This window comes from Dipteris shenzhenensis, chromosome 22 (assembly GCF_047967505.1).
Source record: "Dipteris shenzhenensis isolate YYH24624 ecotype China chromosome 22, Dip_SZ_1.0, whole genome shotgun sequence".
Taxonomy (NCBI): domain Eukaryota; kingdom Viridiplantae; phylum Streptophyta; class Polypodiopsida; order Gleicheniales; family Dipteridaceae; genus Dipteris; species Dipteris shenzhenensis.
Window position 1 is genome coordinate 24,970,129 of NC_141617.1, and position 17,320 is coordinate 24,987,448.

The 17,320-nt window shown below is 44.7% G+C and overlaps 1 protein-coding gene across 4 annotated transcripts in view; it reads right to left on the minus strand.

The window, feature by feature from the left end:
- The window catches only part of MET18 (ARM repeat superfamily protein), a 202,884-nt gene that overhangs the window by 113,205 nt on the left and 72,359 nt on the right, over positions 1-17,320 (minus strand). For all 4 annotated transcript variants that reach the window (XM_087393875.1, XM_087393876.1, XM_087393874.1 and 1 more), the window contains exons 7-8: positions 512-700; positions 372-425 (exon numbers count right to left, since the gene is read on the minus strand). In XM_087393875.1, the coding sequence (XP_087250001.1) occupies positions 372-425; positions 512-700 (243 nt within the window). The remainder of the gene's footprint in view (positions 1-371; positions 426-511; positions 701-17,320) is intronic.

Consider the following 17,320-nt stretch of genomic DNA (forward strand, 5'->3'; position numbering starts at 1 on the left):
TAATTGAGTGACTTTCACAGATGATATTGAAAGGTATCTTCTTACAAATTCTAGCCTCTCTATGTGGCAGCTCAAAGGATTAAGAGAAGAGTCTCAATACACCAAAGTTCCCCAGACCTCCGATTGACTGAAGCTTCTTTAGAACTTTACTCCATGAAAAGATTACAAATTTATCGCTTCAGGTAGGCGCAAGACACACCTCATATGTAAAGCATGCCAAGCACGCAGATGTTGCGCATGGTGATAGACAGAAGGCATCATTCATCAAGCCATTGTATGTAATAGAAGATCTTCCTGTGAATGATTACAGTATTTTCTTTGCAAATTATAAACGAAATTAAAACTTAGGGCTAAAAGTTGAGAGTAAAAACCATAAGAGCTGTAGAAAGATCTTCTCTTGTTATCCCCCTTGTGTCATCTGGTGGCTGGACAACAATAGGAGAAGTTTGATTGTTAAAGCACAGACAAAGAGCAACATTGCATTGCAAACCATAACCATGCATAAGCTCACCGGGTTGAAGGAGATTGGGAAATAGCAACTGATAATACTAAATAGATCTTCTGCAAGGCTTCCAAGAGGCCCATCAGGGTCAGGGAAAAGCTGTGCAACCAACTCCACAATGTGAAATGCCAGTAGCAGGCACCTGGGATCCTTTTCACCATCAACTGCTGCACAAACTCCATCTAAAAACCGTTCACCCTATAACGCAAACACAAGGAAATTGTTGGATTTATAAGCAGCCATCAAACCAGCATTGGATAACATGTTCCTCCCCAACAGTCAAGTCATCAAGCAACAATATATCTGTCATTTCAATTTTGACACAAATTCTCTGGGTAAGCATCCACAATATTCAAAAAGATGGAATGTGCATCTTTGCTCACTGCCCCTCGTGTAACCATCTTATACCTTGTTATCCTCTTAGATTGAGAAAGGATTAATGATAGCTAGGAGATCCTCTCACATTGAGAGAAGAGCCCGGCTGCTTGGAGATGGTTTTGGGTTCGAGGGGGAGCATCATCATCATTCCTGGTTGACTTCGAATAGAGGTGAGGGGGAGCATCATTCCTGGTCGAGCCTTATTTCTATTTGGTATCTGGTTCAGTTGTGCTTTGATTATAAAGTATCAATCATTTGCTTAGGTGTAATTACATTCATTTGATTGATCTCCCCTATTAAATGCACACACTGCATTCACATAGTCTGTATGATACGCCAGTTAAGGCACGATGAGTCAAACCAATGGATGTCCCCTTCCAATAGGTGCTCGGTTGGATCAAACCAAGTATATCATCTGGAAATACAAGCTCGAGAATATTCTCAAACCTCGAAAGTTGCATGGTATTATTGATAGGACTGAAAAATGTCCAAGCGAGAATTACTAAAGTTATGACAAGAAGAGCCAATAGGCTCATACTCTCATAAATCTGAGCATCAATTATAGCATTATCCCTCCTATCAAAAACCTGAAAACACCAAACTGAGGCCTGGAAGACATTGCAAACCACCTATGAAGAATAACAATTTGAATAAGCTCAAAGAACTGATAGATCAACTAGCAATGAGAAGATGCTTGATCCACGGGAAGTTGACCTTCTTCTCAATGATCTTTCAGACTCATGGGACAATTTTGTCAACACGCTCTCTTAAAAAGAGCATTCTCCCTCTTTCACTCAGATACATGGGTACCATCATCATGGAGGAAACAAAAAGGCAGAGCAAGAACTTAGGTAATCAGGATGATACAACCTTTAAGGTTAAAAATAAAAGACAAAACTAGAAACACCAATTCAACCCTAAACCAAAGCATAACTTTATTTCTCAATGTCAACATGTTAAAAAGGATCATCATGAAAAGAATGACACAAAGAAAAAAGGATTTGCTTTCTGGCCTATTTTCTTTGGAGTGTTGGAAGAAAATCGCAGATATGGCTAAAAGTGGGCCTAAACACGCTAATGTAGCTATGCACCAGAATAGTAATTTTGAGAAAGCCATAGCTATCTCCAAACTAAATAAGTATGGTCAAGGTGATGAGTCATGGATTATTCACTCCCGAGCTCCAATCGCTTGAGTCCGGGTTCTCTCACTTAGAGACAAGTGCTACTCACAGATATAGAACTTGGAGACTCCATACTTCATCAAATCAAAGGTACTACTAAATAAAGATATAAGGGGCATTACATTACATTTTGTATGTTCCACATCTGAAGAAAAACCTATATCTGTTAGTGCCACCAGTATACAGAACAAGAAGGTGGAATATGATGAAGGGAATGTCTCATTCTAGACAAGGCTGATGATTTCAAAATCATAGCCAGGGGAATTGAGGAAGAAGGCCTTTACAAAGTGACACCACCTCCACCCAACTTTAAGGCCTACATCTCTCAATTAAGGAGAAAAGAAATAATGTGGCATGAAACTTTTGTCCATTTGAACATGCAAATCCTAGTCCTCATGAACAAGAATCAATGTGAATGGATTGTCTCATATTCGTCAAGAGAAGAAGGTTTGAAAAGGATGTATCGCCTCATCGAAAGCTACAATCACGTTCTCCACCATCTCTCAGTGGCCCACTGCCTACCTGCTTGAGCTGCCATCTATCTATTGAGGCCGCCTATCTACTGGTGATTCCGCCTGCATTAAAAACATCGCCAACCTCTGTCCAACAATACCAACTGTGCCCCCATTTCTAAAGAATATCGCCACTTCCTTGCTGATTTAGCCATCCTATCTTCTGAAATACCTATTGTTGGACCTACGAATCATTGAAGACTGATCTGGTCGCTGCTTTTAGCGCACTACCTTTCTTATCGATATCCATCTGATGTACCCTGTGCATCCTCTGTCTAGCTGTGAGCACACTCTTGCTTCGCGTTGTGTGGATAAAAATCAAAAAATGTTTTTCACTTGTTGCATGTTGATGGGTGAGTGCAGAGCTATGTATATAGCTAGTTGGTAGGGAAAATGAGCATTTAAGCTTGGTGTATGAATTTAAGGGAATATCTCTGAGAGTGGTAAAATACCATTGTTGAGGTGGCTAAATGAAGCTGAGGTGCCCAAATTGATTTGGAAAGGAGCATGCATGCACGTGGCTACGTGATGAAGGGAGGCTTCTGTAGAAATGACTCAAAAGATTGATAAGGGTCCGAAGGGCACTTGATAGGCTTGATGTGAGTCATGCATTAACGACCATTATGAAAGCTCTAGCTGAACCTAAGAGATATGAGGATTCCAAGTGGCGGGAAGCCATGAAAGATGACTATGATAGTATCATACAAAATAAAACTTGGGAGTTAGTCCACCAAGAAAGACTTCCGTCATTGACAAATGGATCCATAGGATTAAAATGAAGAGTCATGAAGTGTGGAAGAGTATAAAGACAAGCTGGTTGCAAGGGATTATGCCCAAAAAGATTCATTTACTATGATGAGACCTTTGTGCCAGTAGCCAGACATAATACTATCAAATTGATAGTAGCCCTTGCCACACATTATGGCTGGCCTCTTTATTAGATGGATGTTAAAACTGCTTTTCTGAATAGAGTGGCAAGCCCGCACATACATCCATCTTCGATGAAGCCTATCTCTTGCAGCCTTGCCATGTGTCGCACAAGCATTCACTCATCTCACTCACTCTCCTCATCACCTTCTCACCTCCACAACTCTTTCAGTTAGGGTTTGCTATAATTGGTGTTTATTGTGTGTTCACAGTTTATTTGCTGCATTTTCAAGTGCATGCTTTTGTTCTAGCCATGACTTTTTTTTGCAAAAAATAGACTTCCATTAACTATGAATAAAACGCACAAGAGAGCAAGCATGCCGTGCATGAAAGGACTCCTCAAGAAGAGACCAAGGTTGAGGCTGAAAATGCCACCTCAACCCTGTGGAAGACTCAATGAAGAAGGGAGAGCTCCTCCATTCCCTCAGAAAAGCAGCCCTCTTAGCAAAAGCTGATAGCGAGGATCCCTGCATGCTCGTCCAGATGACCATCAGTGTATGTATAATGTCTCCTCATATACTGGCCATAGTGTGAGAGGGGTGAACTTGGGACCCATCCAAAGCATCTGTGCAGCTGGCTCTCCAAATATCCCACGATGAAATGGTCGCTAATATCTCCCAAGAAGAATCCACTGAGGCACGCACAGCCCTAAAGGGTGAGGCAGGAAAGTCATCCAGAACATGGCTCAACGAAGTGTTGTCTAATAGCTCTAGCCCATGATGAGCCACGTCTCTCAAAGAAGACCTGAGGCCCCAAAGGAAAAGCCAACCAGCTGAGCCCAAGTCATGAAGAAGGGGGAAGGAGGAAAAAAACTGAAAATCCAACTAAACCACTGCATGTAATGAGAGACACCTAGTGGTCTACCATGCTCATCAAATATGTTGTCATCCCACATGAGTGGCTGCCTATCAATCTCTTCGCGAGAGGAAGGAAGAACCCTTTGAAGAGAAGTCATGAAGCTGGCCCATGCTTTCAGGATAATGAGAGGGGAGAAAGGGAATCTCAGATGGGTTGAAGTGAAGATCCATCTAGTACTATCCATCCAGTCTCCTCCCGAAGACGGTGTGCATGATTGTATGCTACGAATGAAAAAGTCCTTCCACGGCTCGTGCCTAGGCATAAGTCCCCTCACAACCATCTTATAGAGCAAGGCCCTGCACAATAAATCTAGATCAATTATATCAAGACCCCCTTTCAAAGTAGGGAGAATGAGAGTCTCTCAAGACACTCCGGCTGTAACATCCTCTGTGCCATTAAATCCTCTCCATTATAAAATTCCTTATCAGCAGCCTCTTAAACTGAGTGGCACCAGCAAGAACAAATAAACCACGCCGTGGCCAAAAGTACCTCGTTAACAGTCGAGTCAGGTCCCCTCTCCCAACTAGACCACTGCATGTAGTGAGAGGCACCCAGTGGGCTACCATGCTCATCCAACATGCTGTCATTCCACATGAGTGACGGCCTGTGAGAGGAAGGGGGAACCCTCCGAGAAGAGTACTCCTAAAACAGGCCCATGCTTTCAGGATAGCAGCCATGAGAGGGGAGGAAGGAGATATGAGATGGACTGAAGTGAAGATCCATCTGATACTATCCATCCAGCCTCCTCCCGAAGACGGTGTGCATGACTATATGCTACAAATGAAAAAGTCCTTCCACAGCTCCTGCCCAGGCATAAGTCCCCTCACAACAATCTTGCAGAGCAAGGCCATACACAGTAAATCTAGATCAATTAAATTAAGACCTCCTTCCAAAGTGGGGAGAATGAGAGTCTCCCAAGCCACTCTGGCTATAACATCCTCTATGCCATCGAGTCCACTCATATAAAATTCCTTATCGGCATCTTAAGCCGAGTGAGGCAATCCCTTGAATGACACCAGCAAGTACATGGTTAACCACCACTACTCTAAAGGCAAGGTCAAGCTTAGTAGAACCCCCAAAAAATGAGCTTTCTCCTTATGCTTTTCAACACCGGAGCAAACTGTTGTGTCAGAGAGATGCAAAGCAGCTTGGCATCCCAAATATCTGACAGATACACCCCTTTCAATCCAAGTGAATCCTGTGTCACTTCCCCAACCCAGAGTGTCCTCGTCACTGACCCAAAAGCCATTGGATTCGTGCCAATTAATATGCGCCCCCGCAGCATTGCAAAATAAACCCAATGCTGTCCTGAAAGAAGTAAGTGTCTGTGGCATGGCATCCACAAAAACAGCAGTATCATCTACCAGCTCACTATCCAGAAGCTCTACTCCTCGTCTCAAAGGAAGTCTCAGCCCAAAAATATCAGCTTGAGATCTAATATAGAATATTCATAGCTTCAACGACAAATAAAAAGAGAAAGTCCACCTCAGACCGAACTTGAGCAACAGGTGCCTGGTTGCTGCTCCCCGCTCCTCCTGCTGCCCTCCTTCCTGCTCCCCTCCTTGCTGCCCCCTCCCTCCCCTCCTTGCTTCTCCTCCCTCCCCTCCCCCCTACCTGCTGCTCCCCCCCTGACTCCCCCCCCTCGCTGCTGCAGCCCCCCCCCGCACGCTGCCTCCTCCCTCTCCTCCCCCCTACCTGCTGCTCCCCCCGCCTCCTCCCTCCCCTCCTTGCTTCTCCTCCCTCCCCTCCCCCCTACCTACTGCTCCCCCCGCCTCCCCCCCGACTCCCCTCCCTCGCTGCTGCAGCCCCCCCCCCGCACGCTGCCTCCTCCCTCTCCTCCCCCCTACCTGCTGCTCCCCCTGCCTCCCCCCCCCGGCTCTTTCTTTGCTTCCCCCCCCCCCCCTCTCCTCCACTCCTCCGCCTCTTCAGGGATAGTTACGGGATTTTCGCCCGTTTCCTCTCCTACCCAGACTAGTGGTGTTTGGCAGGTTTCATTCATGGGCACTTAGACACCGCGAGAGGATACTCCGAGCACGGAGACAGGAGTAGACTTCTTCCTCGATTGATCCCTCTCAGAGCTCTATCACGGAGTTCTTTTAGCTAGATCACACGGACCCCCACGAGACGAGGCCTCGACATGACCGTGACCTGGAGCTTGTGACCCGACAGCTTAGACAGAGGATCGACACACAGATCACACTTGGAGACATCCCCTCCTTGTTTAGAGTCGGAGCCCGACCGACAGGGGTCACAATAGCCCTAGTCAGACGTAGAGCTACGACTAGGAGACGTGCCAGGACCGCACCTCTGAGTGGTTGACAACACTCTATTGCCGACTTCATGCCTCCATTGCCTCATCCATCCTGATATCTTGCTGCTGCCGATGATGATGATATTGATGATGATGTTGAGTTTGATATATAGTCGACCATCGACATGACTATGTTGTACTTAGGATGGGAGAGAAGAAGGAGATGCTGTCACGGGGGCGTGAAATTCTAACTACTTTAATGTACTACAAGACCGTGACAACTTTGGTTTTAAAAGTCCAAGCATGGGCTTAATAATGTGTAATTAAACGCGGCATGGTGCCTAGCACATAAGCGTAATTAATCCCTAAGCCCAAAGGCATTCCAAGGAATTAAAAGAGTGGTTGTTGGGAAATGATGATGTGGCATTTTTAATGGGCCTCCTAGAAGGCCATGTACCTTCAGTGGCCCCCCTAGAGTTCCAGGTGGCTCTAGTGCCTTCTACATGCTCCTTTGCCATTCTTGGACCTTCCTGGGCCTTCTAAACTTCACATGTGTGGTTTTCTCTCTCATCTTCTCCCTTTGTTGCAATTTTGGACTGGTTTTTCAGCCTTCTTCAGCTGAATTCCGTTTTTCTTCATAACTCCTCACCCGTTTGGATTCCTCGACACCCGTTTGGCCCGATGGCTTCCCCTGTGCCTCCCCTTCGTAGTGATATGCTTTTCCCTATGAGCGTTTGGTAGAACGGGCAGAGCTGAGCACTTCTTTTGCTGGTCGAATTTGCACAAGTGGCTTTTTCCGGACCTTTTTGCTTCTATCGCCTCCTGGGCCTCTCCTCTTGCAAAGCTACAGCTTTTTGTTGAATTTCGAGTGGTCCCACGTGCTGGTTGACTGGTTTTTCTCAGTTTTGGAGGACTTTTGGGCGATGAAACTTCTCCAAAACCTTCTCAATGCATTCCTCTCTGAAGCACGCTTCTTTTGAGCCCAAGAACTCCCATTTCTTCGTGACAGAAGTGCTTCTTTCCGCATTTTTCAGGGGGAATTCTTGCTGGTCGGCTCTTGTAAATTTTCTTTCTTCATGCCTTTGCACTCCTCTTTGGCTGAGAATGCAATTGGGCATTGGCTACTATGTCCTCTTGGTGATTGAGGACTTGGTTCGAGTTTTCAGGGCTTGGTGAGTTGTGATTTTGTTGCTGCAATTTCTTTTGGCCATAAGCTATTGGTTGGCCTCGTGTGCCGCCTCTTTCTTGGGTCACAGGTGCCCAGGCAGTGCTACATGAGTCATTCTTTGGTTGGGTACTTTGCTGATTTTATTTTGGAGCTTTGAAAAGCTTTGTGAATGCCATCTGGAAACCACTCAAAGAGAGTGCAGCTGGGGTGCAGTGTGATTGCATCTGGACAGCCAATGGAATTGCACTCGGAAAAAAGAATGCCTTTGGATTGAGCCTATGGGTTAAGTGCACTTATGTGATGGTGTTCTATGCTTGAAAGCTTTGCGAAGGCATAGTGAATTGGGGCTGCGTGCTCAGTTGCACGGAAGGTCCCCCAGATGCAACTTGTAATCATTTCACTGTGAAATATAAAGAAATACCGAAAGGGGCGCCACGGTGTTTGGGGCCAATCGGGTGCACTTGTCTATGTTTGTTGAGCAGGGGCATTCTAGCCTCCATCTCTTTTTCAGTGGTTTTGTTTGTGAACAAATGGGCAAATGCCAAATGGTGATCATGCAATGGTTAATGATTGTGATATATGCTTTGTGAGCTGTAAATAAGTGCTGAAGTGATTAAAGGTTTAGTTCTACTGCCCTCTGAGTGATTAGAGGCCGGTTTCATTGGTTCCATTGCCGGGATACCACACATTCTTTCTCAAGAGGTGGGCCTCGGTAGTTTGGTGGAAGGATATCTTTGCTGCACTTTTTGACAGCTGAATATTACAACCATAAACATGGTGAGTACCCATGAGCAAGAGAGCTCCACAACTCCTCAAAGGAGAAGGCAGGAAAGCCTTAATGATCTAGCTATTGTACAGCTGCAAGGAGCACAACAAATGCCTTTTGAGCAGGCCACACATGAAGCTACAACTGAGCTCAACGATGATACTAGTTCTAGCAGTGAGTCAGATGATGCTACTATGTTGAATGCACAGCTTGCAAGTGCAGTGACTGCTTTGACTCAGCTGGCTCAAAATTTGGCTCAGATTGTGCAAACAAATGCCAAGAAGAAGAAGAAATCAAGAAAGCACAAGCACGGAAAGAGTGAGTACACACATGCATTAGCTTCTCATGGCGGACCGCACACTCATGCATCAGTTTCCCATGAGGGACAGCCATAAAAAATGACTCAGAAAGTGACTTCAAGAGAGAGGAATCACCCAAAAGAGCACTTGAGAAAGAGGTACAAAAGTTACAGCCAGTGCAACAGTATGAGCAGCCAGCACAAGGCCTTGGTTTGGGTACTTCTACTCCTCAAAATAATAATGTGCAGTCCATAAATGTGGCTCAACCACCTCAGCGATATTTGAGGCAGTAACCTGAATATTTTGGTACGGATTCTATCTTTGATGCTATGTTGATTTCACCGCCAATTGGGCATAGAAAGCAAGCCATGTATGACAATGTGGGAATGCAGCCAGGCATGCAAGCCACAGCATATGCTCCCATGCCTAATGTTCAGCCAAGCATGGCTCTCCCTAGTGAAGGGAATGCTGCAAATATACAGCCATCTTTGGGACAGCCAATATCAAATGTATATAAAGAATTTAAGGATGGTGGTTCTCATGTCAAGTTTGATACATATAATGGAGTACAGGACAGGTACAAAGCCCTCACATTCCTTCAACAGTTTGATGCTGCATTTCTTGGGGGTTTGTTTACAGAAGCATCCAAGATGAGGAGAAGAGGATAGAGGGGGGCACGAGGTCTGTTGCCCGGGAATAATTTTGCAAGCACGGTCGACTAGGCTGGACTTTAAGCAAGTGTTCTCTTCTACTTGGCTTACTCCAACTTTTGAAGTTGAAGTACTTTCACACTGGCATGACTTGTCATACAAACTTTGCAAGAAGCTTGATGATTACACCCAGAGGTTTTGGGATGTTTTGCTGCCATTGAGCTCTTACAAGCATGCTTCTTTGAAAGAGCAAATAGAGAGGTACTGTTGTGGATTGCCTAGTGAGCTACGTGATTATTGCATCAAAACCAAGGTGGGTTCTATGACTCAATTAATTGAGAATGCAAGGACAGCATATGCATGGATGCAGGAGAAGAATTTGGGCTTTATGGACAGCAAGAAAGAAGACAACAAACGGGCTGCCAAACACCAGGATAAGGACACCAAATCTGAAAATAAAAATTATGGCAAACGACCATTTCAAAAGCGAGGAAAAGCCCAATTCAAAGCTGGTCAGAGGCGTGGACAGCCTAATAAACAGCCCCGTACCAAGTTATCTGATGAAGAGAAAAAGTCACTCATGGAGCAAAACAAATGTTTTATATGCAAAGGAGAGGGACACCGCTCTTATGATTGCCCATCCAAGAAAAGAGACAGGTCAAATGATGATAAGAATGGTGATAAACAGGCTGATCGGAAGGGCAAAAGGCCTAAACCTTCCGCAGGACTTCTTCCAGATGTGATTGGGAGTTTGCCACATGCACATGATGAAGAGGAAACGAAAAAGACTGAGATGTGCAGAGCATGGGAAAAAATCAGAAATCAGAATTGTTTGTTTTTCTTTGATTCTGGGGCAAAGGCGAATTTCATAACTCCTGATATGGCAGGAAGGCTTGGCATCAAGCCTGAGGAAATGGGGCCATCCGGCATGTGTGATATGGCCAACCCTGAACTCAACACACCTGTCACTCCTATCATTGGCAAGTTGAGGATGTATATCCAGGGATATCAGGATGCAGAGGACTTCTACATTATGCCTTTGCCAAAGTGTGATGCTTTGCTTGGGATGCCTTGGATGTACAAGGTGGGGGCTGATGTGTAGATGAGAAACAAGAAGATTTCTTTAACTCATAGAGGCAAAAATCATGTACTTGATGTAAAGTTGAAAGGGGAGTCCATCCCTGTAGTTTCAGCTTCTTGTATTTCCAATGTAATAAATCGTCATATTTCAGCGTACTTGATTTTTGTCAAAGAGGACAGCCAACCAGTTCAGGAAGGCTCTACTCTTTCTGCTTTAGATAGAGAAAGGGCTGCTTTTATTTCAGATTTTCAGGATTGTTTCTCAGATGCACTTCCTCAAGAATTACCTCCCAAGAGGCCCGAGGATCATCAAATCGATATAATTCCAGGAAGCTCACCGCCTAATATACCTCCCTATTGTGTCAGTAAGGCAACAGGAAGAGATAATGTCACAAGTGAAGGAACTCTTGGAAAAGGAATTAATACAGCCAAGTAATTCTCCTTACTGTTCCCTTGTGTTGCTTGTGCAAAAGAAGGATGGCAGTTGGAGAATGTGTATTGATTATAGGGCTTTGAATAAAGTCACAATTAAGAACCGTTTTCCAATTCCACGCATTGATGATATATTGGATCAGTTGGAAGGTTCCTCAATGTTCAGTCGTATTGACCTTAAAAGTGGATACCATCAGATAAGGATACGGCCTGAAGATGTCTACAAGACTGCCTTCCGCACTTCATTTGGCTTATATGAGTTCCTTGTGATGCCTTTTGGTTTGACTAATGCACCTGCTACTTTCAAAAGAATGAATGACATAATTTTTAGAGCACACAGAAAGTTTGTGGGCACTTTCTTCGATGACATCATTGTGTTCTCTAAAAATGAGCAGGAGCACATGAAATACCTCACTATTGTATTTCAAGAGTTGAAAAGACACAAGCTATTAATAAACACCAAGAAAAGTGAGTTCTTTATGCATGAGATTCATTTTCTCGGTCATATAGTGTCAAAGGATGGAGTCAAGATGGATCCTGCAAAAGTTGAGGCCATAAGGAGTTGGCCAATTTTGATAAATCTGCAAGTTAGAAGCTTTCTTGGGTTGTGTTCATACTATCGGAGGTTTATAAAGTACTTTGCAGAAATTGCTTCTCCCTTGCATGCTTTACAAAAGAAAGCTGTACCGTTTCGGTGGGGACCAAAGGAAAATGCAGCTTTTGAAGACTTGAAGCAAAAATTGTGTTCTGAACCCGTTATTATCTTTCCAGATCTTGCAAAATCCTTTGCTGTAACTTGTGATGCATGTGGGAACAGCATACGAGGCACTTTGATGCAGGATGGCAGAGTGGTTACATATGAGAGTAGAGTTCTCAAAGATGCTGAATTGTACTTGCAGACATACGAGAAGGAAATGTTAGCAGTGATACATGCTTTGACCACATGGAAACATTACCTTCTTGGAGCTGATTTTTATGTGCAGACAGATCATCAGTCACTTAGATATTTTCTCACGCAGAGAAAATTATCTGAAAAGCACATGAGATGGGCTAACTTCCTCTCAATGTTTCATTTTCAAATTGTATATGTGCCGGGTAAGAAAAATGTCGCGGCTGATGCACTTTCCAGGAAACCACAGCCTGAAGCAGTCTCCAAGAAACCTAGTGTTTCAGCAGTGAGTATTGCTTACAACAATGTGTTAGATGTGATGAAAGATCAATATGTTAATGATGCTGATTTTTCAACTATTTATGATCAGCTTTCTGATGGTCAAAGGCATGATCACTATATGTTGAAAGAGGGTTTCATTTTGATGCATGGACGACTCTGTGTCACTGATCAGATGCGACAGAAAGTCATAATGGAAAGTCATGCTCCTCCATATGCAGGACATAGGGGAATTACAGCAACAATTACAGCAGTGGAGCAATACTTTTATTGGCCATCTTTGAGGAAAGATGTGGAAGAATATGTGAGAACATGCATGGTTTGTCAGAAAGTAAAGTTTGACAGGCAGAAGGCACCTGGGTTGTTACACCCTTTGCCAATTCCGGATAGACCATGGCAAAGCATAGCTATGGATTTTGTGTTTGATCTTCCACGTACTCCTTGGACATGATGGATTGTGGACAATAATTTGCAGGTTTAGCAAACAAGCCCACTTTGTGCCAGTAAGAAAGAAAATTACAGCAGATCAAATGGCCAAATTGTTTCTGCAGCATGTCTTCAAGTATCATGGGATAATCAGTGATAGAGATCCGAGGATGACCAGCCTCTTTTGGAGAGGGCTGTTTGAAAATATGGGCACTACGCTGAATTTTTCGTCATCTTTTCACTCTTAGTCTGATGGACAATCGGAGCAGGAAAACTCTACCATCTTGGATATGTTTAAATGCTATGTCTCAGACCACAAAAGCAAATGGGAGCATTATTTGCCTTTGCTGGAATATGCTTACAATAATACGGTGCACACATCCACGGGTAAAGCACCTTTTGAAATAGTGGAAGGTGCCAGGAAGATACCTCCCATTTTGCATACAAAAGAGAAAATCTTCGAAGCTGATCGTTTTGTGAAAAGCCTTGAAGAGGCTTACAAGAAGATCAAATATGCCTTGCAAAGAAGTCAGGACAAGCAGAAAAGAGCAACAGATAAGCACCGCAGGGAATTGGTATTCACAGAATGTGATTGGGTTTTGTTGCGTTTTCAAAAGGCAAGGCTGAAAAATAAGAAAGGCAAGGAAAGGTTGTACACAAAGCTGAACATGCGTTACTATGGTCCTTTCCAGGTTTCTGAAAAGATAAACCAGGTAGCTTACAGGCTGAAGTTGCCTCCGCATTGGAAGATACATAATGCCTTTCATGTGAGCTTATTAAAGCAATATCATGGAGATATTCCCGAGGATTTACCTGATGAGGTGCAGCCTGAAGTGGAAGAACAGGATGAACTTCTGGTCGCAGAGCAGATTCTGGCACACAGAGATAGAAAGCTCAAGGGTAAAGTTATCCGTCGCTACTTGGTAAAATTTCAAAATTACCCATCACTTGATGCGAAATGGATGGAGGAAGGTGAACTGGCAAATTCACCTGGGATATTGCAGCTTTACCTTGATGCTTTCCAGTTAGAGCCGACTGCGGTCCGGGCTCCTACAGGTAGTTCAGCAGAGCGAGCATCTGGAGCATTACCTGATGTTCGAGAGGGGGGTAGCACCTCCACTCCCTCACTGCAGACGGGCTCATTGTGATTTCATGAGGTCGCTTGATGACACTGTATGTTTCATCCAAGATACTCAGCTGACAGTATTTCTGCTGTGAGACTTCATGATATTGATGCATCTTGACTATTGATCGCCGAGGATCACATAGATTTTGAGCAGTGTATATGGATGGATGCATGTCTCTCCTAGCCATATTTTCACTGTCTCTGTATACTATAGCTGCGGCTTTCTTGTATACTCTTTTATGCTATATTTCATGCTCACTCCTGTGTTTTGGGGCAGCAAACTGTGGTTTGCTGTTTCAAGAGAGGGGTATGTCACGGGGGCGTGAAATAATAAGTACTTTAATGTACTACAAGACCGTGACAACTTTGGTTTTAAAAGTCCAAGCATGGGCTTAATAATGTGTAATTAAACGCGGCATGGCGCCTAGCACATAAGCGTAATTAATCCCTAGGCCCAAAGGCATTCCAAGGAATTAAAAGAGTGGTTGTTGGAAAATGATGATGTGGCATTTTTAATGGGCCCCCTAGAAGGCCATGTACCTTTAGTGGCCCCCCTAGAGTTCCAGGTGGCTCTAGTGCCTTCTACATGCTCCTTTGCCATTCCTGGACCTTCCTGGGCCTTCTAAACTTCACATGTGTGATTTTCTCTCTCATCTTCTCCCTTCGTTGAGATTTTGGACTGGTTTTTCAGCCTTCTTCAGCTGAATTCTGTTTTTCTTCATAACTCCTCACCCATTTGGATTCCTCGACTTCCGTTTGGCCCGATGGCTTCCCCTCTGCCTCCCCTTCGTAGTGATGTTTTTTTTTTCGCAAAAAGTAGTGCTAGTTATATTGCTTGAAAACGAGAGTACAAGAAGGCCTAAAAAGGCCAGCGGGCTGTAATCACAAAACGGATACAGCCCGTGGTAACAAAATAATTACAAGCCTCTCAGGGCATATTCATCTGCGTGTGGACAAATAGCCACGGTGGGGGGGAGTAATGCCACTGAAGACTCTGAGCAGAGTGCTGGAAGAACAGCTCTTGATGGTCCCACTCGCGAAGGAAGCGTCGTCGCTTCTCCTTCTCTGCCCGGGTCTCCCCCTGAATCTGATCCCACTGAGCCTTGAGCGTGTGAATGATCGTGCTCCAGATGTCTGCTAGGGTCTGGGTAGAAGAAGAAGCCTGATCTCCTAGGGTCTGCACGCATCTGGAAGTCCAGATATGCCAGCCTACAATACTCCCTATGATCTCCCAAACTGGATGCCGAGTCATCGCTCCTGCATCTGTCTCTGTCAGATGCCAAGGGAAGCTGTCCATGTATGCCCAGGTGGCTTGCGTGATGAAGAAAACTGGATCCTGCCTAGAGAACTCATAAGCCAAGTGATGTCCCATCTCGGTGTTGCACCAGCAAACGGCTCCCCAAGTGACCGGTCCTAGCTCGGGTGCAGCCCTCGCTAAGATCCCCATGACTCCCTTCCACACTGTCTGAGCATGCGAGCAGCTCCAAAGGCAGTGCTTCAGGGACGACTGCTCCTGAAAACACAGCTGGCAGTGCCCCTCCTGCCCCATCTGCCTCAGCCATCTCCCAACTGGTAGCCCCTTGTGGGCCACCATCCAAAGAAAGTAAGAAATCTTCCTCAGCCGCCAACTTGCCCAAAGAGTCTTCCAGAATGTGCGAAGAAAAACCAGAGATATCCCTTGGGCATACCAACTATGTGCCTGGGTGGGTAGCCTGCGCTGGAGAGCCCCAAGAGCACGCCTATCGGTACGCGCGCTGTATGAGAAGATCCCCTTCGTAGTGATATGCTTTTCCCTCCGTGCGTTTGGTAGAACGGGCAGAGCTGAGCACTTCTTTTCTTGGTCGAATTTGCAAAAGTGGCTTTTTCCGGACCTTTTTGCTTCTACCGCCTTCTGGGCCTCTCCTCTTGCAAAGCTACAGCTTTCTGTTGAATTTCGAGTGGTCCCACGCGCTGGTTGACTGGTTTTTCTCAGTTTTGGAGGACTTTCCGGCAATGAACCTTCTCCAAAACCTTCTCAATGCATTCCTCTCTGAAGCACGCTTCTTTTGAGCCCAAGAACTCCCATTTCTTCGCGACAGAAGTGCTTCTTTTCGCATTTTTCAGTGGAATTCTTGCTGGTCGGCTCTTGCAAATGCTCTTTCTTCATGCCTTTGCACTCCTCTTTGGCTGAGAATGCAATTGGGGATTGGCTACTATGTCCTCTTGGCGATTGAGGACTTGGTTCGAGTTTTCAAGGCTTGGTGAGTTGTGATTTTGCTGCTGCAATTTCTTTTTGCCATAAGCTATTGGTTGGCCTCGTGTGCCGTCTCTTTCTTGGCTCACAGGTGCCCAGGCAGTGCTACATGAGTCATTCTTTGGTTGGGTACTTTGCTGATTTTATTTTGGAGCTTTGAAAAGCTTTGTGAATGCCATCTGGAAACCACTCAAAGAGAGTGCAGCTGGGGTGCAGTGTGATTGCATCTGGACAGCCAATGGAATTGCACTCGGAAAAGAGAATGCCTTTGGATTGAGCCTATGGGTTAAGTGCACTTATGTGATGGTGTTCTATGCTTGAAAGCTTTGCAAAGGCTTAGTGAATTGGGGCTACGTGCTCAGTTGCAGGGAAGGTCTCCCAGATGCAACTTGTAATCATTTCACTGTGAAATATAAAGAAATACCGAAAGGGGCGCCACGGTGTTTGGGGCCAATCGGGTGCACTTGTCTATGTTTGTTGAGCAGGGGCATTCTAGCCTCCATCTCTTTTTCAGTGGTTTTGTTTGTGAACAAATGGGTAAATGCCAAATGGTGATCATGCAATGGTTAATGGTTGTGATATATGCTTTGTGAGCTGTAAATAAGTGTTGAAGTGATTAAAGGTTTAGTTCTACTGCCCTCTAAGTGATTAGAGGCCGGTTTCATTGGTTCCAGATGCAGCATGCGCAATACTAGGGCCCCGGAGGTCTTTATTGCAATAGAATAATACTTTGTATAACTGGGTCATGAAAGAGCATAAGTTTGAGTACAATCTTGAATGAATCTGGGAGGCCACGGGCCTCTCTGTTATAGACTAGGCCTAACAAAAAGCTAGGGCCTGCTTTCTAAATGCTACTTTTACACAAAGCCAAGCTTTTAGTCTTTTTCCTTCTAAATCTGGTGCTCTGGAGCTTTTAGGCGTCTTTTAATCTTGTGGGCCTTCCTTTTAATGAGGAGCCCTGTTGTCTTTACTTTTTGAGCGTTGTGGGACTTGCTTTTTACGCTTTTCTCCCCACTCATGGGTCCTTTTTGCACTCTCTTAGGTCCTATACATGGCACAAACAAATTACAACACTTTAACCCATTAAAGGTTATCGAAATGTAAAGGTTATCGAAATGCATGCATTCCTAGTTCTTGGACTAAATCTAGTCCCTTCTCTTTTACTAATGCGAAGAAAAAGCAAAACAAAGCTTATTCTAGTTAACAAAAGTCAACTTTCTTGACGATCGTCAATCTGATAAAGACTCTTCTTTATTTCTTGGGAGAAATACCAATTGGTGACATCCCCTCGGCTTCTTGATGCAGCTGTAAAACTTGAGAATACCTCCTTTTTTTGGCTTCAATTGCCTAATAGTTGTGGTAC